This window comes from Lagenorhynchus albirostris, chromosome X (assembly GCF_949774975.1).
Source record: "Lagenorhynchus albirostris chromosome X, mLagAlb1.1, whole genome shotgun sequence".
Classification (NCBI taxonomy): domain Eukaryota; kingdom Metazoa; phylum Chordata; class Mammalia; order Artiodactyla; family Delphinidae; genus Lagenorhynchus; species Lagenorhynchus albirostris.
In genome coordinates, this window is record NC_083116.1 from 68,101,593 (window position 1) to 68,126,956 (window position 25,364).

General features: G+C 35.6%; 1 protein-coding gene across 4 annotated transcripts in view; it reads left to right on the forward strand.

Annotated features, from left to right (window-relative positions):
- ABCB7 (ATP binding cassette subfamily B member 7) overlaps window positions 1-25,364 on the forward strand; it is a 145,596-nt gene that overhangs the window by 52,683 nt on the left and 67,549 nt on the right. For all 4 annotated transcript variants that reach the window (XM_060136850.1, XM_060136851.1, XM_060136852.1 and 1 more), the window contains exons 2-4: window positions 1,163-1,240; window positions 3,255-3,341; window positions 12,272-12,391. In XM_060136850.1, the coding sequence (XP_059992833.1) occupies window positions 1,163-1,240; window positions 3,255-3,341; window positions 12,272-12,391 (285 nt within the window). The remainder of the gene's footprint in view (window positions 1-1,162; window positions 1,241-3,254; window positions 3,342-12,271; window positions 12,392-25,364) is intronic.

Sequence of the window (25,364 nt, forward strand, 5' to 3'; positions counted from 1 at the left end):
AACTGGGTAAATTTTGAAAGGCAAAGAAGATTAAATTGCATATGCATGTGCAGACATATGCGAGATCTTGCTTGAAATATAGTTACTTGAACTGGGGGCTTATGAAAAATAGGAAAATGAGGGAGTAAAGCTTGTATGAGGTCTGAGTAGGGTGAAAGGCAGTGAGGGAAACAATTGAGTTAAGCACCAGAAAGGTATCATTGACAGTAGAAGGCTTATAGAGGTTTGAGGGTACATGGCATGTTGTAGGAGGTTGGATTTGGCAAGACAGTGTGCAAATAGCTATTAGTATTTTTGAAATTTTTATAATTGAGGGAATGCCTTATGTATTTACAAGTATACGTAAAAAGAAACCGCTACCATTCATTACATTCTAGAAAACAACTGAGTTAATTTTCTCAGTAATTTGGTTAGCTTTTTTGTGTGTATGCAGGTTGTTTTTTGGTTGATTTAATTTTTGCTCTTTTGCAGGATACAACATTGACTTTTATATAATGACATTAATCCATTTGTACAACTCATGTATAGCTTAGCAAAAACCTAAGTACTACCTGCCTTTTGAGAGATTCTTGACCTAAGAAGCAAATTTTTCTTCACTAAATTGATGGTGCATTTTAGAACGATGTGTGTCCATTCTACAGATGTCTATTTTTTATTCTGCTTTCTTTCAACTCCACTTCTGGAATATTATCAAGACAAAAAATTCGCCCAAGAATCCATCACCTGGTTACAAACCTTGGCAAAAGTGATCTTGTGACCAGTGTCTAAATTTAGCATTCACATTAAGACTAAAGAGGGAGCACACACAAGGTAGAACATAATAAAATACAGTAAAGAGAGGAGTGTTTGAAAAGAGCATAGAAGCCATTTAAGAAAGCAGTGGGGTTAAAAACTTCATAGGAGGCCTTCAGAAACAAAGAGAAACCTAGAGAGAAAGAGGGCAGAAAGAAAGTACAATTTGACACTTTTAATGGGTAATATAATTTACTTTATATCTGGACCACACATTTAATTTTTACCTTTTTAGGTATGTATTAGAAACATAACCATCTTTCTAATATTGGCTATGGTTTTACTTTTATGTATGTTTATGGACAATAAATCTATGAACATTAACTGTCCACTCTGAAACTTCTTCCCTCTTTTTTCTTCTCTTCTGCAGATCTCAGAGTCGTTAAGACATACCACATGGCAGAGACTAGGAAAAGGCAATTCAAGACAGTTATTAGACGCTACAAGGGTAAGATGAAGCAGACACTTCTACATATAACTAGGAGAAAGGTGTAAGCCCTTGGAGCATTTTCCAGTTTATACTACATATTTTATATTTTCCAAATAATTTCCCTTTTTGTTTTTTTTCTAAGTACTGGCAAGATGAATAAGAAGATATGTTTTTGCTACTGGAAATGGAGAAAGAAATCTTGATATTTTTCTACTCCTGAAGAAATCTGTCTGAATCTCTTGAGATCAATGCCAACTAGAGTAATGTTTTTAGAAAGCTTTTATAAATGTAATGGCAGCTTGTTTATGCTTAAATTTATCCTGGTAATTTGTATGTGATATATGGAATGCTGTACATTTTTCAAGTGATTAAAGTTTCTTTACCTTAGAAGATGTTCAAATATCAGAATATCAAGGGACTGTAAGCTTATTAGAGCCTGTGGGGTAAAGTCATGTGAGTTTACATGTTGATGAGGATTATTTTTCATTGCTAATGTAAGTGAAAGACGCCTTTAAAAATTCTCAGTGCTTTAAAATGAGACAAATAAATCTCCAAGATAGAAAGGCTAGAAAATTAGAAGACAGTCTAAGTCGAGTACTTCCTTTATTTTTTCTTTTTGATTAACAATTATTTGCCATTAAGGTACAAAGCATTGTTCTAATTTATGCAGAAGCTGTAGAAATGAATTAGATTTTCCATTATTTAATTAAAGTTTTAAGTTAAGGTGCTCCATCTTCTCATTGTTTATAACACCACTGTATATTTATATTTTAATCTTTTGCTGTTTTGAAGACCTCATTATCTTGTGTGTTATTTACTAGACCCCTTGATGTAACATTGCTCAGTCTTTTAGAGGGAAAAAATGTCACAAAGTGACATTGTCACACTAAATATTACCTTTCGATGTTTTCCCTTTCAACATGCTTTAAGATTGTTGATCCAAAAATCAGTAACCCATTTATGGCAATTATGTTTTTCGGTCTCAACTGGTGAGAACAAGAAGGCACTTATGCTTTCTGTAATTCCATTTTCATAGCTTGGTCCAGAGCTGATAACTCTTAGGATTCGGTATTGATACACGTTTGTGTTTGTAAAAAACTATGCCCTTGTTCATTAATTATGGATTATTATGGCTACTGAAGAAGCATTATTATATCCATGTAGTTAAGTAATTTTTTGAGGAAACACTTTAAAATTAGTAAGCCTAAATTTTAAGCCTAATCTTTGCTATCTTTTCAACTATTATATTTTCTCAAATGATTTACTTTTTATATTTTTCTAACCTGAGCAGTAATCTAGGGCCTTTAAAAAATTATAATAGGCAAGATATTTGCATATTTTCAAGACTCGTTGGGAAATTTATAGATAGCTTTGTTTTATAAGCTAATTCAACAAGCCCATGTATAATACACTGTGGTATGGGCCATGGGAGATACAAGGATAAAAGAGACTGTCCCTAATCTTAAGAATTTACCATATAGTAGTAAAGACAAAACATGTATGCAGATTACTCTAGCATAAGATAGACTGTGAAGAAGTAAATTGTACTTTGTTTCTAAATATATATATTTGTAAGCCAGAATAATAAGAAAAAGAATCAGTTATGTAAGATCAACTATATTAAATTGTAAAGCAAAAATGTTATACACATGGAAAGCAAGTGGGATAGAATTAATTAACTGTATTATATACTTGCCAATGATAGAGTTACGGGCTACACAGTACCTTAGTAGCAAATGACGGTAAGAAAGCTGGTATAAGTCAAATAGAAGTATATTACAAGTTAAATCTTTTAAACATTAATTTCAAAAACTATTTAGAGAAAGTAACTTCTGTATGAGTAATTTGTTATATCTCAATATTCTTTGTATAAATGTATCTGTAAGTTTATTATGAAGGTGTTTTACTTAGCTATTCTAGGCTCAAAGGTACGCCTCTGAATTTGTTGGGGGGGGACATTCATTAGATCAGATTTTTAAAGATCTGAAATTCTTGAATAGCTAATGGATGGCTTGGTATCATCTTCAACTAGGTTCTTCAGGTATGGCCACTGATAGAAAAGAGGACATGTTGGCATGGTCACGCAGGAGGAGGACTCCACACAGACCCGAAAGAAGGGGTAAGAGACAATAACAAGTACCTGGAAATTCTTATAGCTGATTGGAAGATAGATATAGTAAAGATTGTTATATTACAGAATATTTTGATTGACTCATGTAACTGCAGGTTTTCTAATACAAAACCATATGAATTGACCATGGTTATATAGATGAGATTTTCTCAAGCTTAAGACAAAAAATATCGTGATTGACTAAAAAAGAAGAAAAGTTAGTTACCAACCTAAATATTTTAGTTCTTTATTTTAAATAGCATTGGTTGTGGTTATTTGTTATATAATCTAGCATTATATATAGATAAATTACATTTAGCTCTTACAAGTAATGTGTATGTGTTAAGGTTAATGTTTTCCCTTCTATACTCTTGGTTTAAAAAGATTCTAGAATGTCCCCTAGCTTCATGGTAAATCCTCCATTTACCTGATCCATTTATTTAATTATCCATATTCTTTATCATTATCATTATACAGACAAGCTAAACAGTAGGGCCACTGAAATCAAAAGATTTAATTGCACTACACTTTTTCTAAGTGAGTGAAACTGTCATTGGAATACTGTTATACAATTCTCCATCTGGTCCTCTTTCTCTAAGCTTGCCTTTATTATCTTCCTCTAACTTCACGCAACCAGTATATGCATGGTATCTCTAAGTAGAAATGATATTTTCAGGTTTATTGGCAAGTGAACAAATTTTATGTAAAAGTGCTCTCTAAATTGTAGAGAGATAAATAAATTTTATTTTATTGGTGCGAGGTGATTGGTAAGAAAACCTTTCCAGTGCTTTTCTCCCTGTTTCTTTAATCCCCCATGTAGCTTCTTTCACAGAACTCAAAACACATGACATTCATGTTTCTATCCCATTTTTACATATTAACATTTGTCCTGGTTATCTTTAGAAACAACAAAGTATTATAAAATAGAATTTTAAAAAATTAATACAAATACTGAAATTTGTTTATCCATATATTATGGATATATGGATATGGCATGATATATCGTTAGCATGATATTTGTCAGCTTTCAGGACTGTCACGAAGGCCTCTTAAGGATAGTTTATAAGTAATGCTCTAAACAGACCAAAAATATGTTGACTAATACAGGAAAAGCAGTCTTAGACTCAAGCAATATAAACTTCAAGTTAGATTCTTTATTCTCCAGTAAAATAAAAACAAAGCAAAAATCATTGTAAATCTTTATATTTGATCTCTTCTTTATCGTTTGTTCCCTGCCATCTTTGTGTTACTTTAGCCTCATTAGCTAAAAAGAATCATAGGATAATAGAGCATGAAGGCTACACCAGAAAAGAGGCAATATGGAGTTGAAGTTAAAAGCCTGAGCTCTGGGGCCAGACTGCCTAGATTTGAATCTTGGCTCCATCATTTCCTACTGGAATGACCATGAGCAAGATACTTAATCTCTGTATGTATCAGTTTCTTCATCTTTAAAATGGGGCTGATAATCATAGCAAAGGGGATTTGAATGAGTTAACTCCTCACACCATGCAAAGCTCTTGAATAGTGCCTGTCACACAGTAGGCAGTAAATATTAGCTGCTGTTACTGTAATGTGAGATTGTTAAGTCCTATACTCTGCTGTTGTCCATTCATTTTAAAAGTATGTATTATTGAATACCTGCGTTGTGCATAACTCTATGTTAAGTAAATGGAGATACAGTAATGAGCAAGACACAGTCCCTGCTGTTGAGAAACTTAACAGTTTAGATGGCAGAATATCTAAACTACCATGTAGAAGTTTTATCACTCTGACAAGTTATAGATTTTACCTTATAACCAACTGGAACTTTTACCACTTCACTTTCTATGCATTTCTACTTGTATGTTCTTAAGCATTAATAATGCTACTCAGAAGGTATTTAAATCATTTGTTTATCCAATGTGGCTATAGTAAAGGGGTTGTGAAAAAAGAGTGGCAGTTTCAATATTTGGAAGCTCCTGTTGTTAAAATAGATGAATTAAAGTCTTACTTGTTTTATAATAGAATCTTCAGATTTTTAAAGGATTTTGGAACTTTGCTCCTGCATTTAAACTTTATTATGTGCCTCTTTGGGAGAAGCATCTGTTAGTAAATTTAGGTAATCCTGTGCTCATAATAAAAACACGAATAATGCAGAGCTTAATATAAGGACTGCTTCCTGGACTTTGCTTGACATGTTCTTTTTTTAATGTTAGAAACATATCCTTATTGATTAGATATTGCCAGAAGCTAGTAGTATTGAAAGAGAGATTAGCATTTACTAGAGCAATCAGAGGCTTTGATATAAATATTCATATAATCAAAGAAGTGAAACAGCAACTTAGAGTATTAAAAAATGGAGGATTGGAGAGAAAATGGAATAATAAGCCTCCAGGTTTGTTAAAATGAGTGGACACACAGACCAGTGGACAAGAATACCTGTATGACATGGAGAGGCCATTTTTCAGCTCTGATTACATCCATCATCAAGCAGCCTTATGATCTTTATTCGATTTCTCAAATTGACTTCCCTTTGAGATAGAGAATTCACTGAGTGGCCAATGCAAATATCAGTCAACTTGGTAGTTTTTTAAATTATAAATTATTAAATTGATTGTTGGGTTCAAATCCATCTCATATATAGAATAAGCCATTTTTTTCCTAGGGCCTTTTCACTGCCAGATAAGCTCTTCATTGCAGTTTCAGACCAACAGAGCTTAGAAAACAAACTTCGAGGTATAGAGAAAGCAACAATAATTGCAAAGCTTTTCCTGACAATTAATATATCTTTCCTCTCCCACCCATAAACTCATATGCTTATATCCCCAATAATGTGGGAAAAGATTTTCACTTACTTTCTAGATTTTTCCATTAGATATCTACTCAGATTTCTTATCTTTTGACCTAGCTTTTATCAAGCCACTGTTATCCCTAACAGTATTGAAGTAGTGGTTAAAATTATTCCTTTAATTGCAGTTAGTTATCTTTAGCTTGGATTGAAGAGACAGTTCTTTGGATGGCTTGCGTATCCTTGAAATTGTGGGCATTTCCAAAGTCTCTGCTAAATTAGTTCTTTAGAGAGAAAACATTCAGCCTATAGCCCACATTTATACAAAACAAATAGCATCCAAAATTTTTTGGTATATTTATTTTCTTCCTCTCCATAAGTTTTGCCCCCAAGTAGTTTCCTTCTAAACCAATCCCTTGATTCTGTGAGTTAGAACATTTCTTGCTAGTGAAATTTAGAATGTCTCTAAAACCAGAATTCTTATATAAATTCACCTTGCAAGAAAAGGTGATTCTGCTACCTTTATCAAAAATCTTTTTTTTCTTACTCTTTCATTTTCCTATCGAAGCCCAGTGGGCTCCACTCCCTTGAAATGAGTGGACTTTTGGTAGAAAAAATTGTTCTTGCTTCAGTGCTAAACAGCCTTTTCTGGTGAGAAATATGAAATCACTGACTTGAGAAGCAAAATGCATTCAGTTTATCAATATACAGTTATCTGTAATATCTGAGAATTCTACCAGGTGAGCTGCTCCAGGTGTGTTTTAATTTTTTACTTGTCCTTTTTGTGCCCTGTCCACATGGTTATTAGCTATAGGTATTCACTTAGAGTACTTATGACTATGAGCAACTGCATCTTTCCCTCAGGTCATGCTGTTAAATTGAGCAGTGCTGCATATAAGCAGTACAGTTTGTGGCTTTCCAGTTATACACTATTGGGTCAGGTACTTCCAGTGTTACTTTCATGTTTGTTTTTGGCCTACTGTGCTGTTTCAGCTCCCTGTGTACAAGTAGATATTCCTTTCATTATTTTTTCTTACCTGCCCAGCCTCATAAAGCTTATTAAGCTATATATTAATACCAAATAAATAAATATTTAAAAATCCTTGAAAAGTTGTGATGGCTTAATAAATCGAGCATTTAGGTGTTCCTCCTGGAACTTGTCCTCATGTGCTTAAGAATAGTTAATTCATTAATTGAATAAATATTTATTGAGGATTGTTTCTAGTATCAAGCAAGTTTCTTCTCTGGTACCTGCTGTTTTCTTTTTGTCCAGCTTGTTTTCACTTACTTTCATCTCTTCTTTGATAGCTCTCTGATGTCTCCAAACCTTTTCTTCCAAACTCATTTCTAGGGGGAAAAAATTCAGTACAATTTTGTTATCATTCAAAGATCTTAGTGAGCCAATTTGAATTCCTTCTTTTGTTACTCTTGTGTTTTTATTCTGAATCTAATTGCTTTCCTTTATTATGGCTAGCTAATTCCAGTATATAGTTGAGACCTTTCTAAAAACTTTTATTCCTCATACTAACGTAGTAGTAGTTTTACAGTGTAATGGGGCTTAAAATATCAGTTTCATGTTTTGAACTTGAGGCTATCTAGCTACAGCAGGAAGGCCACATTGTATATGATAGCAGAGGAGGAAAGTAGATTGACTCCTACTTTTACAGGCTTTTTAATATTTCTATAGTGTTCATTTTAGCGAACTTTTGTTATCATGATGTAGTAATCACAGTTATGTTTTAAAAACAACTTCTAAATTCTGTGTACTGTGAAAATTATAAAAGTTAAAGAATTTCATAAAATTTCATATTTTCTGTTTATGTGTAAGCAAGGCTTAAAGAAAAACTACTATGATATCAACCGTTGATTACTTCAGGGATTTTGACCCTTGAGAAAGAACTTTCTTTTCTTAAATCATTGGGTTTTTTCCCCCTATACTATAATATAATTACTCCTTAGATAGTGTGTTTTCAAATAATTCAATTTCTTGTCATCCTCCTTGATCATTTCCTACATTTCTCACCTTTTCTTTAAGAATGTGATCTTAAAATGGTGTATATGCTATTTGTATTGCTCAGCCTGAAATGGAAAGATGAGTTGATGTGAAGATGATATCTGATTCAGCCTTAAGCTGCGACTGGTCTCTTTTCAGCTTTAGATAAGTCTTTTGTCTTTCAGGATTACCATTGGGTGTCCAGTATGAATTAACTGTGATGATTTTGAAAGGGGGTATATTATCTTTCAGGATCTGTATTGAGGCCTTCAATTTTATTTTACTCTTGTGCAGCAGGAATAAATAAGTTGGTTTAAAATACTTTAAAAATGTGCCTCAGCCTCTGAAATGCCTCTTGATTTGGCCTGCTCTTTAAAAAAGACGTTATTTTTCAAACTTTGTCGTTTATCCAAACTATAACTGAAAGACATGTACTTTACAGCCTAATGGACTCATAATGCATGATTACACAACTTTAGAACCCATTTTGTTAAATGAGGTGGTGACATTTTATGCGCTATTAAGCCAACTAGAATAATTTTTTTGCTCTTAGCCATAACTTCTCTGTGTCCTTATTGAAGAAATTTTGGGGTGTGTTGTAGAACGTTTTTGACGAGAGAGCGTTTCTAAAGATATGTGGAAACAGGGCCTTTTTGCTATTATTCCCTCAAGAAAAATAAGACAGACGAAACTTGTGAAATGGGGAAGTAGTTGAAATGTCGCAGTTTGTGTTATAACACATCAAATTATATTTGTTTAGTATTAGTTCAATTGGAAAAGTGAATATTAAAATTACAGCTTTATTCCCTTTTTAAAAATACCCTACCAGTTATGAGAGCTCATATGTGTGAGTGTATGTGTGTATAAAATAAAGCATTAAGAGCTATACTTTCAGCATTTCATGTTTTTGCAATCCAGTGTATTTAAAGCAGCTCAAGAAGGTAGTCCTGTTTTCAGTACAATATGAACAGTTTTATTTCTGTTACTGTTTACTCAATAAACTGAATAAAAGAGACTAGAAAATAGTTTGCTGAGTCTTGGATGAAATAACTATAATATAAAGCTACCCTGTATAATATAATGTGTTGTCCTGGATTTCTTATATGTTGACAGTTTCCCCCCATTCTTTGCTGTGCAAATCTACTTGAAATTGTCTACCTTTCCCCCCAAAATGAATTAAATTTTCTTCTTATTATATGTGAACTACAGAAAACAAGAAAGCAAAAAGAATATAAAAAATCATCAATGATTCCATCTATTCACAGCTACTGATGTTAACACTTTGGGGGTATTGCTTTCCAGATCCATTTGTACGCATGTGTAAACTCATACACACATAACATTTTTTTCCACAAAAAATGTTTTGTACTCTGCTTTTTTCACTTAATGTGTTTCTGTGTTACTGCATATATTTCTGAATGGCTATATTTTGCTGTATGCATTCACTGTAACTTGTTTACATGATTCTCCACTGTTGATCATTTAGCCTAAACCCAATTTTTCCCCTATTAAAACAGCATGGGAATGAACATCCTTATGGCTAAATTTTTCATCCCTTTATTCAATAAATATTCATTATTCGTTGAGTACCTTTACTGCGTGTCAGCCATTGTGTTTAGTATTGGGTTACAACAGTGAGCACAAAACACAAAGTTACTACTCATGTGCAATTTAAATTCTAGCAGGAGAGCAGTTGTTAATCAGATAATCACATTGTTGAATATGTAGTTTATAACTGAAATGGATTCTCTGAAAGAAAAGGAATACTGTTCTGTGAGAGAATATAGCCAAGGATCCTGACTGGGGTTAGGGAAGACCTCATTGAGGAGGTGCTGCCTGAGCTGGCAGTTAACTAATTGGAAGAAGTTGAGGGCAGGTTGGTGTTTCAGAGAGAGAGATTATTCCAGACAAAGTGAAAGGTATTGTGCAAAGGCCTTGTGGCAGGAGGGATTATAGTCTATTTGAGGAGCTGAAAGAAAGGTAGTGTGGCATGAACACTGAAAGCAGTAGTATAAGACATGACTAGAGAGGAAGCTAGAGGCCAGGGCAAGCAGAGCCTCATAAGCCATGGTATGGACTTTGATCTTTATCCTAGGAGTGATAGGATGCCATTGAAGGGTTTTTCTGTTTGTTTACTTCAATTTATATTTTTTATTAATTAAAATTTTATTAATTTTTTTAAAAGGTAACACATTCACATGGTTCAAAATTCAAAAGGAACAAAAGGATACAGAATTAAAAAAAAAATCTTCCCCCTACCCTGTTCCCCGTCCCAGAGGCAAACATTATTACCAATTTCTTTGGTATCTTTCCAGAGATGATCTTTGAATATAAAAACAAATATTTAGGAGTGCCCATCTCTTAACAATTTCACCAAAACAAAGTATTATCTTTGCTAATCTGATCGGATAAAAAATATATCAGAGTTGTTTTAATTTGCACTTTTTATTTGTATGAGTAAAGTTGAGCATCTTTTTATATTTAGGGCCGTGTGTGTGTGTGTGTGTGTGTGTGTGTATATATATATATATATATATATATATATTTAGCAATGCTTTATTTTTACTTTTTTTTGAATTTTTGAATTTTATTTAATTTATTTTTTATACAACAGGTTCTTATTAGTTATCTATTTTATGCATATTATATGCATTGAAGGATTTTAAACTGAGTAATATCTGATTGCAGGCTGAACTAATCGGACCAGGAGCAGAGCGGATGCAAGGAGATCAGTTAGGAGATTGTTGCAGTGATTTATGTGAGAAAGATGATAGCTTGGATTATGTTTGTGGTGGAAACAGAAAGAAGTAGACAAATTCAAGAGATTTTTAGGAAGTAAAATTGATTCAACTTGGAGAATATTAATATATTTTTTTAAAGCATTAAGTTCCCAGAAGTGGAATTCTCAATGCAAAGGGCAGAATTATTTTAAAAGCTTATGGCAGATATCAAATTGCTTTCCCGAAAGATTATTTCAGTGCACTCTCCCATTAGCAGTGTATTAGAGTACCTATTTCCATATACCTTCACCAACAATGAGCATTAACTTTCTTCTTATTTTTTAATACCTTTTACAGAAATTGATTAGATACTTCAATTTTTTAAATACATTTATTTATTAATTTATTTTTGGCTGCACTGGGTCTTCGTTGCTGCACGCGGGCCTTTCTCTAGTTGCAGTGAGCGGGGGCTACTCTTCGTTGTGATGCGTGGGCTTATTGCTGTGGCTTCTCTTGTTGCAGAGCATGGGCTCTAGGCACATGGCTTCAGCAGTTGTGGCTTGCGGGCTCTAGAGTGCAGGCTCAGTAGTTGTGGCACACGGGCTTAGTTGCTCTGTGGCATCTGGGATCTTCCCGGACCAGGGCTCGAACCCGTGTCTCCTGCATAGGCAGGCAGACTCTCAACCACTGCACCACCAGGGAAGCCCAGATACTTCAATTTTTAAAATGGGGATTATTTCACCAACTAAAATAATATAATAGTTTGGGAATGTGTGTACATATTTTGGTTTTGGAAAGTGTAGGTTTCATTCTTAATATCTGTTTCTAAAAGCTGAAACTAAAACAAAAAGATTTAATGGGAATGTTGCCTCGGGAACTTGGGAAAAAGAAAAATGTACGGTAGATTTAAGTCAGATTAAGTATGACTGGAAAGTTATGTTTTTGTTGAAATTTTTAATAACCCAGCTTCTGTTCTATATAGTCAATGCCAAGACTCATACTTTCCTAAACACTGTATTGTAACTGTGCTCTGTCATGAGGATGGACGTAGGGTTCCAAAATATCTTACATAAACATACTGATAAAGAGGCCAACGTATGTAAAGATTTTGACCACAAAGATGGAAATATGGAAATATTTCTTAAATTTTATGTAATATTTTGATAGCTTAATAGATAAGAAATAAATGTATAGATAACTTCAAATAAATGTATGGATAACTTTTTGACAATATGAGGATGGCTATAGCTGAAAGTAAGAAATTTAGAGAAATAAGTAGCTTTTAAAAAACTATTGAAATAGTTTGAGTTTAAAAGATATTGACCTTAGATTCAGAATAAAAGTTATGTTTGTAATGTTTTCGTATTTTCCTCAAATATTTACATAATTCTACACTCTTGAACTATATTTATTTTTGAAATGACATGTTACTCACTGCTTTTGTTCTCTCTTTCAACAGTTAAAAGATGTTGATACTCAGAAAATCATAAAAGCAATGCTCTCTTATGTGTGGCCCAGAGACAGGCCAGATCTACGAGCTAGGGTTGCCATTTCCTTGGGATTTTTGGGTGGAGCAAAGGTAAGAATAAGAGAAATTATGTATTGTTTGTTGCTATAACTAGGAAATACTATGACATTTTCTAGTAAAGAAACTTAGGCTGATATAAGTCACTTTGGGGAGTATTGTCAACATTTAGGGCCCTCGTTTATGTAACTCTTCTATTCAGTCAGCAGAAATTATATGATAATGCCTGATTTATCTATGTATCAGACTTATAACAGCCTCAACCTAATGGAATTCTTCCTGAAACCAGTGTAAGATACAGGATCGTGGGTTGTAACAAAGCATAAGGAACTTGTAAAAGAAGCTCCTCAGAGTCCTGCTGGCTTTTATTTAATACATATTTCTGGTAAGCTTAGTTTTCAGTTCCTAGTAAATTGAAAAGAGGATGAAGACATTTTAGGTACATTAATAGTCATAAGTGGTAAACAGCAGTGTGACATGAAGGGAAAAATAAAACAGAAAAACTTAAAAAAACCCAAAAGCCAAAAAGCTGGGCATTTTGGTACATTCAGTATAGGGACCCTCTACATCTTAGCAGCCTCCTCAGTTTATCACTATACTGTAACACATTTTAATAAGGCAAAGTTATGATAATGATTCTGGGCTTTCAAGAAGAACTCCTTTCAATTTATTCAGATTTTAAAGTCAGTGAATTCTATTATCTTTAGGTACAATATATAGTCATAGTACATATTATAGTCTCAAGTCAGGCTTCCTGGGCTCTGCCTCTTACTAACCTTGTAACCTTGGGTAAATTGCTTACTGTCCATTCCTTGGTTTCCCAGTTTGTAAAAAAAGGTAAAATAGGTTGTCATAAGAATTAAATAAATTAACATATAAAAGACTTAGAACAGTACCTGGCACATAATAAAACATTATATACGTGTTAAAATAAAAATAGATTTGGATTTCCATCAGAAATATGGTACAAAAAAATGTCTGCTCAAAAGTATAAATGAGATTTGGCTATAATTTGGTTATCATTCTATGTATAAGGGTTAATACATTGTTTTAGAACCCAGTTCTTATCACTTATTTCTTCTCTGTGTCCTGTGTGTTCCCTTTTATTTACTCATTCTTTACCCTATCCTAAAAATATTTACTGAGAACTTGTCATACAAGTATGGTTCTTGGCCCTGCAGGGTATTCAAATATGAGTAAAGCACATTTTTTTCTCAAATTATAAGGATAAGACAAGTTTTACTTATTGTCATAATACAACATAGGTCATAAATGATTGAAAATAAGTACCATTCAAGTATTGGAGGGCTTCAAAGGAAAGAACCACCAATATGGGGAGTCAGGAAAGGTTTCACAGAGGAGGTGATGTCTGAGATAGGCCTGGATTGATGAGTAGGATTGTTACAGGTATAGGAATAACATGGACAAGATGAGAGAGATCATATAGTGTGAGTGGAGAAGTGAGTAGTCCAGTTTTGCTCTAATGAAGAGATAATGTTTCAGAGGAATTAGAAGTAATCTTGGAAAGATAAATAGAATTCCTACTGTGAAATACCTTAACTGTAAAACTGTAAAATTTATTTAATCATGTTGGAAGTAGGAACCTCTATTTTGAGTAGAAGAGTAATAAGGTTAGAGCTGTACTTTAGGGAATTAATTTGACTGTTGTATAAGATGAATTAGGGTGGTGAGAGACCTAAAGTAGGGATACCATTCATTCATTTTCATTTCATGCATTCATTCAGCAAACACTTACCAGCCAGTTAGGAGGCTAATGTAATAGCCTAGATGAGAAGTAATAGTAGTTTGTACTGGAGCGGGTGATAGAGATGGTAATATGGAGAGAAGAGATGCCAGGGATATTGTGAATTAAGGGAGGTAGAATCAACAAGACTTAGCAATGGATGAGATATTAAAAGTAAAAAACAGAATAGGATTCAAAGATGATGCCAAGGATGAGAGAATGATAATGCCTTTAACAGAAGTAGGTAGTAAGTCAGGAAGTCTTGTTTGGGAAGATGAAAATTTTGGTTTCGGGCATGTTAAGTTTGAGGTGCCAGTGGAACATCAAGTGGCTCATAATACAAAATGCAAGACAAGCTCAGGAAGGAGCCCAGGGCTAGAGATATTGAGGTGATAGTTGAAACAATGCAAATTAATGAGTTCATCAAAGAAAAGAACAGAAATAGACAACAACTGCAGACGTCACTTGTGATAAATGTGTTCCTGTAGGGAAGTAAATAATAGTGGAAAAAGGGAAGGCATGATTAGAGAGTAAAACCAAAATAATTCAGTCAGACTCCATCTATTTTCTTGTCTCCTTTCTCATCTATGGGCTCTGGTGAGTACTCTCCCAGTGAACTTCCCTGGGAGAGAATTTAAATGAAGATTCTGAGCAACAAACCAAGAATCCATACTTTATTCTCTTTGTCAAGCCGAAAAGAGAGAACTGTATTACAAATCTAATTTTGTTAGCTAATGTTGAAAAATTTTAACTCATTCATTTTTAGAACAGTATTGGTTGCTGAATTGTCTTTTACCTACAAATTACTGAAGGATAAGGATTCTTCTGAGCTCCTGTGCAAGGCAGTATTAGCAAATTGCTCTTTATTCCTTCATGTGATTGTAAGTACCTTGCTGACAAGTTAAAGGCAGATTGTTTTCTGGACTTTCTTTTGAATTGAAGAGAGCAGATTAGAAGATGACCAAGCTAGTCAAAGGGAGGAGTCCTAAATACTGACATTTGTGTTAGACTTTGTTTTTAGAGTGAATTTCAGTCCTTCAAAATGTAAATTTTTGTTGCTTGGTGACAGGTCGATATCAGGTATAAAATGCAGACCAAGTTAACATCCATAAGGACTGAAGTATTTTCAGAAGGCTAATATTTGATTCTTCCGTCAACAAACACTGAGCACCCATAGAATGGAAAGTGCTGTACTAATCTCATATAAACTGATTACAAGTAAACCGAAATTAATATAGAGAAATAAGTTTTCCAAATGTATTTTTGATTTCTTTTGGATCAGGAAAAGGAGGAAATTACCAGGTGTTATGATGCATGCTGGTACTTTCAGAGCATATATATTAAAAGTTTTCTTTCACTAGGTAGGAACTACACCACAGAGCAACTTTAGGAATGTAGAGCATAGTAGTAGCATTTAACCATTCCTAACATCATTTGTTCAGCTTCTATACTGTCCTCAGTTTAAAAATAATCACTCTGCCAAATCTTTAAAACCTAGTCATTATTTATTTATTTATTTAACACCTTTATTGGAGTATAATTGCTTTACAGTGTTGTGTTAGTTACTGCTGTATGACAAAGTGCATCAGCTATATGTATACATATATCCCCATATCCCCTCCCTCTTGTGTCTCCTTCCCACCCTCCCTATCCCACCCCTCTAGATGGATACAAAGCACCTAGCTGATCTTGCTATGCTATGTGGCTGCTTCCTACTAACTAGCTGTTTTACATTTGGTAGTGTATATATGTCCATGCCACTCTTGCACTTCAACCCAGTTTACCCTTCCCCCTCCCCATGTCCTCAAGTCCATTCTCTATGTCTGCGTCTTCATTCCTGTCCTACCCCTAGGTTCTTCACAACGTTTTTTTTTTCTTTAGATTCCAAATATATGTGTTAGCATATGGCATTTGTTTTTCTCTTTCTGACTTACTTCACTCTGTATGACAGTCTCTAGGTCCATTCACCTCACTACAAATAACTCAATTTCGTTTCTTTTTATGGCTGAGTAATATTCCATTGTATATATGTGCCACTTCTTCTTTATCCATTCATCTGCCGATGGACACTTAGGTTGGTTCCATGTCCTGGCTATTGTAAATAGAGGTGCAATGAACATTGTGGTGCAGGACTCTTTTTGAATTATGGTTTTCTCAGGGTATATACCCAGTAGTGGGATTGCTGGGTCATATGGTAGTTCTATTGTCAGTTTCTTAAGGAACCTCCATACTGTTCTCCATAGGGGCTGTATCAATTTACATTCCCACCAACAGTGCAGAAGGGTTCCCTTTTCTCCACACCCTCTCCAGCATTAATTGTTTGTAGATTTTTTGATGATGGCCGTTCTGACTGGTATGAGGTGATACCTCATTGTAGTTTTGATTTGCATTTCTCTAGTGATTAACAATGTTGAACATCCTTTCATGTGTTTGTTGGCCATTTGTATATCTTCTTTGGAGAAATGTCAGTTTAGGTTTTCTGCCCATTTTTGGATTGGGTTGTTTGTGTTTTTGATATTGAGCTGCATGAGCTGCTTGTATATTTTGGAGATTAATCCTCTGTCAGTTGCTTTGTTTGCAAATTTATTCTGCCTTTCTGGGGGTTCTCTTTTCCTCTTGCTTATGGTTTCCATTGCTGTGCAAAAGCTTTTAGATTTGATTAGGTTTATTTTTGTTTTTATTTCCCTTTCTCTAGGAGGTGGGTCAGAAAGGATCTTGCTGTGATTTATGTCATAGAGTGTTCTGCCTGTGTTTTTCTCTAAGAGTTTGATAGTGTCTGGCCTTACATTTAGGTCGTTAATCCATTTTGAGTTTATTTTTGTGTATGGTGTTAGGGAGTGTTCTATTTTCATTCCTTTACATGTAGCTGTGCAATTTTCCCAGCACCACTTATCAAAGAGGCTGTCTTTTCTCCATTGTATATTCTTGTCTCCTTTCTCAAAGATAAGGGGACCATATGTGCATGGGTTTATCTTTGGCCTTTCTATCCTGTTCCATTGATCTGTATTTCTGTTTTTGTTCCAGTACCATACTGCCTTGATTACTGTAGCTTTATAGTATAGTCTGAAGACAGGGAGCCTGATTCCTCCAGCTCCGTTTATCTTTCTCAAGATTGCTTTGGCTATTCAGGGTCTTTTGTGTTTCTATACAAATTGTGAAATTTTTTGTTCTAGGTCTGTAAAACCTGCCATTGGTAGTTTGATAGGTATTGCTTTGAATCTGTAGATTGCTTTGTGTAGTATATTCATTTCCACAGTGTTGCTTCTTCCAATCAAGAACATGGTGTATCTCTCCATCTATTTGTATCATCTTTAATTTCTTTCTCAGTGTCTTATAGTTTTCTGCATACAGGTCTTTTGTCTCCTTGGGTAGGTTTATTCCTAGGTATTTTATTCTTTTTGTTGCACTGGTAAATGGGAGTGTTTCCTTAATTTCTCTTTCAGATTTTTCATCATTAGTGTATAGGAATACAAGAGATTTCTGTGCATTAACTTTGTATCCTGCTACTTTCCCAAATTCATTGATTAGCTCTAGTAGTTTTCTGGTAGCATCTTTAGCATTCTCTATGTACAGTATCATGTCATCTACAAACAGTGACAGTTTTACTACTTCTTTTCCGATTTGGCTTCCTTTTATTTCTTTTTCTTGTCTGATTGCTGTGGCTAAGGCTTCCAAAACTATGTTGAATAATAGTGGTGAGAATGGGCAACCTTGTTTCGTTCCTGATCTTAGTGGAAATGGTTTCAGTTTTTCACCGTTGAGAACAATGCTAGCTGTAGGTTTGTCATATATGGCCCTTATTATGTTGAGATAAGTTCCCTCTATGCCTACTTTCTGGCATGTTTTTATCATAAACAGATGTTGAATTTTATCAAAAGCTTTTTCTGCATCTATTGAGATTATCATATGGTTTTTATCCTTCAGTTTGTTAATATGGTTTATCACATTGACTAATTTGCATATATTGAAGAATCCTTGCATTCCTGGGATCAACCTCACTTGATCATGGTGTATGATCCTTTTAATGTGCTGTTGGATTCTGTTTCCTAGTATTTTGTTGAGGATTTTTGCATCTATGTTCGTCAGTGATATTGACCTGTAGTTTTCTTTTTCTTGTGACATCTTTGCTGCTTTGGGTATCGGGGTGATGGTGGCCTCATAGAATGAGTTTGGGAGTGTTCCTCCCTCTGCTATATTTTGGAAGGATTTGGGAAGAATAGATGTTAGCTCTTCTCTAAATGTTTGATAGAATTCACCTGTGAAGCCATCTGGTCCTGGGCTTTCTTTGTTGGAAGATTTTTAATCACAGTTTCAATTTCAGTGCTTGTAATTGGTCTGTTCATATTTTCTCTTTCTTCCTGGTTCAGTCTCGGAAGGTTGTGCTTTTCTAAGAATTTGTCCATTTCTTCCAGGCTGTCCATTTTATTGCCATAGAGTTGCTTGTAGTAATCTCTCATGATCCTTTGTATTTCTGCAGTGTCAGTTGTTACTTCTCCTTTTTCATTTCTAATTCTATTGATTTGAGTCTTCTCCCTTTTTTTCTTGATGAGTCTGGCTAATGGTTTATCAGTTTTGCTTATCTTCTCAAAGAACCAGCTTTTAGTTTTATTGATCTTTGCTATCGTTTTCTTCATTTCTTTTTCATTTATTTCTGATCTAATCTTTATGATTTCTTTCCTTCTGCTGACTTTGGGGTTATTTTGTTCTTCTTTCTCTGATTGCTTTAGGTGTAAGGTTAGGTTGTTTATTTGAGATGTTTCTTATTTCTTGAGGTAGGATTGTGTTGCTATAAACTTCCCTCTTAGAGCTGCTTTTGCTGCATCCCATAGGTTTTGCGTCATCATGTTTTCATTATCATTTGTTTCTAGGTATTTTTTGATTTCCTGTTTGATTTCTTCAGTGATCTCTTGGTTATTTAGTTGTGTATTGTTTAGCCTCCATGTGTTTGTATTTTTTACAGACTTTTTCCTGTAATTGATATCTAGTTCCATATTGTTGTGGTCAGAAAGATGCTCAATACAATTTCAGTTTTCTTAAATTTACCAAGACTTGATATGTGACCCAAGATATGATCTATCCTGGACAATGTTCCACGAGCACTTAAGAAGAAAGTGTATTCCGCTGTTTTTGGATGGAATGTCCTGTAAATATCAGTTAAGTCCATCTTGTTTAATGTATCATTTAAAGCTTGTGTTTCCTTATTGATTTTCATTTTGGATGGTCTGTCCATTGGTGAAAGTGGCGTGTTAAAGTCCCCTACTATGATTGTGTTACTGTCGATTTCCCCTTTTATGGCTGTTAACATTTGCCTTATGTATTGAGGTGCTCTTATGTTGGGTGCATAGACATTTACAATTGTTATATCTTCTTCCTGGCTCAGTCCCTTGATCGTTATGTAGTGTCCTTCTTTGTCTCTTGTAATAATCTTTATTTTAAAGTCCTATATTGTCTGATATGAGAATTGCTACTCCAGCTTTCTTTTGATTTTCATTTGCATGGAATATCTTTTTTCATCCCCTCCCTTTCAGTCTGTATGTGTCCCTAGGTCTGAAGTGGGTCTCTTGTACACAGCATGTATACAGGAATTGTTTTTGTATCCATTCAACCAGTGTATATCTTTTGGTTGGAGCATTTAATCCATTTACTTCTAAGGTTGTTATCAATATGTATGTTTCTATTACCATTTTCTTAATTGTTCTGAGTTTGTTATTGTAGGTCTTTTCCTTCTGTTGTGTTTCCTGCCTAGAGAAGTTCTCTTAGCATTTGTTGTAAAGCTGGTTTGGTGGTGCTAAATTCTCTTAGCTTTTGCTTGTCTGTAAAGGTTTTAATTTCTCCGTCAAATCTGAATGAGATCCTTGCTGGGTAGAGTAATCTTGGTTGTAGGTTTTTCCCTTTCATCACTTAAAATGTGTCCTGCCACTCCCTTCTTGCTTACAGAGTTTCTGCTGAAAAGTCAGCTGTTAACCTTATTGGAGGTTCCCTTGTGTTTGTTGCTTTTCCCTTGGTGCTTTTAATATTTTTTTCTTGTATTTAATTTTTGATAGTTGGATTAATATATGTGTCTTAGCATGTTTCTCCTTGATTTTTTCCTGTATGAGACTCTCTGTACTTCCTGGACTTCATTGACTATTTCCTTTCCCGTATTAGGGATGTTTTCAACTATAATCTCTTCAAATATTTTCTCAGTCCCTTTTTTTTCTCTTCTTCTTCTGATACCCCTATAATTCGAATGTTGGTGCGTTTGATCTTGTTCCAGAGGTCTCTGAGAGTGTCTTCAATTCTTTTCATTCTTTTTTCTTTATTCTGCTCTGCAGTAGTTATTTCCACTATTTTATCTTCCAGGTCACTTATCCATTCTTCTGCCTCAGTTTTTCTGCTATTGATTCCTTCTAGAGAATTTTTTATTTCATTTATTGTGATGTTCATCATTGTTTGTTTGCTCTTTAGTTCTTCTAGGACCTTGTTAAACGTTTCTTGTAGTTTCTGCCTTGTATTTTCAGGATTTTGGATCATCTTTACTATCATTGCTCTGAAATCTTTTTCATGTAGACTGTCTATTTCCTCTTCTTTTGTTTGGTCTGGTGGATTTTTACCTTGCTCCTTCATCTGCTGTGTGTTTGTTAGTCTTCTCATTTTGCTTAACTTACTGTGTTTGGGGTCTCCTTTTCGCAGGCTGTAGATTTTTAGTTCCCGTTGTTTTTGGTTCTGCCCCCAGTGGATAAGTTTGGTTCAGTGGGTTGTGTAGGCTTCCTGCTGGAGGGGACTGGTGCCTGTATTCTGGTGGATGCAGCTGGATATTGTCTTCCTTGTGGGCAGGACTGCATCTGGTCGTGTGGTTTGGGGTGTCTGTGAATTTACTATGATTTTACACAGCCTCTCTCCTGATGGGTGGGTTTGTGCTCCTGTCTTGGTAGTTGTTTTGCATAATGTGTCCAGCACTGGTCCTTGCTGGTCTTTGAGTGGAGCTGGGTGTTAGCATTGAGATCTCTGGGAGATCTTTCACCATTTGATAATTCGTGCAGCTGGGAAGTCTCTCATGGATCAGTGTCCTGAAGTCGGCTCTCCCACCTCAGAGGGTCAGGCGTGACACCCGGCTGGAGCACCAAGACCCTGTCAGCCACACGGCTGAGAAAAAAAGGGAAAGGAAGGAAGGGAGGGAGGGAGGCAGGGAGCGAGGGAGGAAGGAAGGAGGGAAATAATAGAGTTATTAAAATTTTTAAAAATTATTAAAAATAAAAAAGTGCTATAAAAACAGAAAGAAAGAAACCAAACCAAAAAACAAATCCACCAATGTTAACAAGTGCTAAAAACTATAGAAAAAAAAATGGACAGACAGAACCCTAGGACAGATTGTAAAAGCAAAGCTATTCAGACAAAATCACATAAAGAAGCATACACATACACACTCACAAAAAGAGAAAAAGGAAAAATACATATATACGTTTAACAAAAAAGGCAAGAGAGCAAGCAAATCAATAAACAAATCTACCAATAATAATAAGCTCTAAATACTAAACTAAAATAAACATAAAACCAGAAACAGATGCAGAAAGCAAACCCCAAGTCTGCAGTTACTCTGAAGTCCACTGCCTTAATTTTGGGAAGATTCGTTGTCTATTCAGGTGTTCCACAGATGCAGGGTACATCAAGTTGATTGTGGAGATTTAATCTGCTGCTTCTGAGGCTTCTCGGAGAAATTTCCATTTCTCTTCTTTGTTAGCACAGCTCCTGGGGCTACACTTTGGAATTGGCCCTACTTCTGCATGTAGGTCACCTGAGGGCATCTGTTTCCCGCCCAGACAGGACGGGGTTAAAGTAGCAGCATATTTGGGGGCTGTGGCTCACTCATGATGGCGGGAGGGAGTGGTATGCAATGAGGGGTGAGTCTGCGGCAGCAGAGGCCAGTGTGATGTTGCACCAGCCTGAGGCGCGCTGTGCATTCTCCCGGGGAAGTTGTTCCTGGATCACGGGACCCTGGCAGTGGTGGGCTGCAGAAGCTCCCGGGAGGTGTGGAGAGTGACCTGTGCTGGCACACAGGCTTCTTGGTGGCTGCAGCAGCAGCCTTAGCGTCTCATGCCTGCCTCTGGTGTCCGCGCTGATATCCGCGGCTCGCACCCATCTCTGGAGCTCGTTTAGGCATTGCTCTAAATACCCCCTCCTCACGCACCCTGAAACAATTGTCTCTTGCCTCTTAGGCAGGTCCAGACTTTTTCCCCGACTCCCTACTGGCTAGCTGTGGCATACTACCCCCGTTCAGGCTGTGTTCACGCAGCCAACCCAAGTCCTCTCCCTGGGATCTGACCTTGAATGCTGAAGCCTTAGCTCCCAGCCGCTGCCCGCCCCGGCAGCTGAGCAGACAGGCCTCTCAGGCTGGTGAGTGCTGGTCAGCACCCATCCTCTGTGCGGGAGTCTCTCTGCTTTGCCCCCTGCACCCCTGTTGCTGCACTCTCCTTTGTGGCTCTGAAGCTTCCACCCCGCCACCCCCGTCTCTGCTAGTGAAGGGGCTTCCTAGTGTGTGGAAACCTTTCCTCCTGCACAGCTCCCTCCCAGACGTGCAGGTCCTGTCCCTATTCTTTTGTCTCTGTTTTTTCTCTTTTCTTTTGCCCTACCCAGGTACCTGGGGGAGTTTCTGGCCTTTTGGGAAGTTTGAGGTCTTCTGCCAGCATTCAGTAGGTGTTTTGTAGGAGTTGTTCCACATGTAGATGTGTTTTTGATGTATCTGTTGGGAGGAAGGTGATCACGTCTTACTCCTTAGCCATCATGAATTGCGAGTCCCTTATTTATTTTTGAGTAGTACTGCAGGTGTGATTTATCATTTGTGTGCATTAGGTGCATTGTTAGTCCTTTCATTCCTTGGCTTCCCATTTTTTTCCTCAACCTGATTACATGCTTTGGCATATAAGCACTTTGGACCAATCTATGCCCCTTTATACTCAGATCTTCCCTACCTCCTCCACATACTTCTTGGAATTTTAGGGCAGGGTTCAGGAACCTTTTCAGCTCTAATTGAATACCACCCAGCCATCTGAGCAGTGTGTGGTGGTTTCATAACAAGGCCTAAGGCATCCATGAAGGATAAGGAAGACAGAAAGAGAGAAATGTTTAGTGAGTAGAAGGAAAAGGGAGGCTTTCATGGTTAACATATGGGACCACAGCATACCATCTGCTTGCTTATTTGCTTTTTAATGCTCTTTTGATTCTGAGATTCTTAATGCTGTCATTGCCTCCAACAAAGATTTTTAAGATAAACTGTATTATATAGAGATGTTTTGCAGCCCAGAGGAGGCCAAGAGGATGGATTGGTATTTCTTCTATCCAAGTTACAGCAATTCTCTTTTAGTACTGTAGAATTCTGTGTGAGGTATAGTTTAGTGGTTCTATTGCCACAAGAGACACAGAGATAGAGACAGAGAGAATACTCTTTGCCTTCATTCCTTAAATCCCTACGAATTTTATGCAGTACCTTTTCTTATCATCCACGTACATCATAGGAGTATCACATCATCATTAATCTCTTCTAAGGATTTTAAAAATTTCAGTCTTTTTATTAGTATGTTACACTTAATATGTAATATAAGGATTTAAGGAAAATATAAAACACATTTATTGAAATCATCTGATTTTATAAATGTTTTAATATTGTAAAAAAGTTTACTCATATTCTCTAACCACTACCATCTTGGAAACCACTTAATTGACAGAGAAATTGGGGTCACAAAAAATTAAATATCAAGTACAAAAAGATATTCTCACTAATCTGTTAGAAATGAAAATAAGCTATTTTAAAATTATAAAATAATTTCAGGGGAGAGTGTGATTTATAAAAATATTATCAATACCTCATTTCTTCAAGAATGCATCTATTATATAGAGTAATGGATAATATATGTGTCAGTCCATCTGGGCTGCTATAACAAAATGCCATAAACTGGGTGGTTCATAGATCGCTGTCTTTTTTTGTAACCTCATATGATGTAAAGGGCAAGAAGGGTCTCTGGGCACTCTTCTAAGGATACTAATCTCATTCATGAGGGTTCTGCCCTCATGACCTACTCACCTCCTAAAGGCCCTGCCTCCAAATACCATCATCCTGGGGGTTAGAATTCAACATACGAATTTGGTAGGGGGAAACAAACATTCAGACCATAGTAATATGTACTAAATAAACACTTGTTGACTGACTATTAGGTATAAGGTACTGTGCTTAGGCAGCTGGGAATACAAAAATGAATAAAATGTGGGCCTTGCCCTCCTGGAGTTGCTGTGTACTGAAGGAGAAGAATATACAAATAATGATAAAATATATACAACATAAACACCCAAAGGGAGTCACAAATGAAGCTATAGGGGAGTTCCAAGAATTAGGCATTTAGGGAAGGCTTCATGGAGGAGCTAGAGTTTTCCAGTAACTACAGTCTTCAAAAGATTAATGCACTTTTTGCTTAACTTTGATACTTTAAAATTTTCTGAAAAACATTTTTAAAAGTAAAACAATGCTAACAGTGCTACCTGAAGCCTTTACTTAAGTTGAGAAGTGTGATTTATACCCTGGAGTATTTCTTTAATTAAAAGACTTTATATTTTAGAGAATTTTTAGGCTTACAGAAAAATTGAGCTGTAAGTATAGAGAGTTCCCTCCTCCCAAAAGCCCCCTCACTAAATTTCTTCTATTACTAACATCTTGCATTAGTGTAGTACATTTGTTACAATTGATGAACCAATTATAAAAAAAATACATTATTCTTATTAACTAAGTTCATAGTGTACATTAGGATTCCATTCTTTGTTTTAGTTATATGGTTTTGGGGAAATGCATAATGTGAGATACCACCACTAAAGTATCATACAGAATAGTTTTACTGCCCTGAAAATCTGAGGCATTCCACCTATTTATCTCTCTCTCGATCCTCTTGCATCCCTGATAACCACTGATCATTTTGCTGTCTCTGTAGTTTTACCTTCTCCAGAATGTCATACAGTTGGAATCATATAGTATGTAGCCCTTTCAGACTGGTTTCTTTTACTTAGGAATATGCATTTCTGGGTCATTTGTGTCTTTCTTTTTATTTAATAGTTCATTTCTTTTTATTGCTGAAAAATATTTCACTATATGGAGGTACCATAGTGTGTTTATCCACTCTCTCTTTGAAAGATATCTTGGTTGCTTCTAAATTTTGGCAGTTATAAACAAAGCTGCAATAAACATTTGTGTACAGGATTTTGTGTGACATAAGTTTTCAGTTCATTTGGATAGTTACCAAGGATTGCAATTGCTAGATTGTA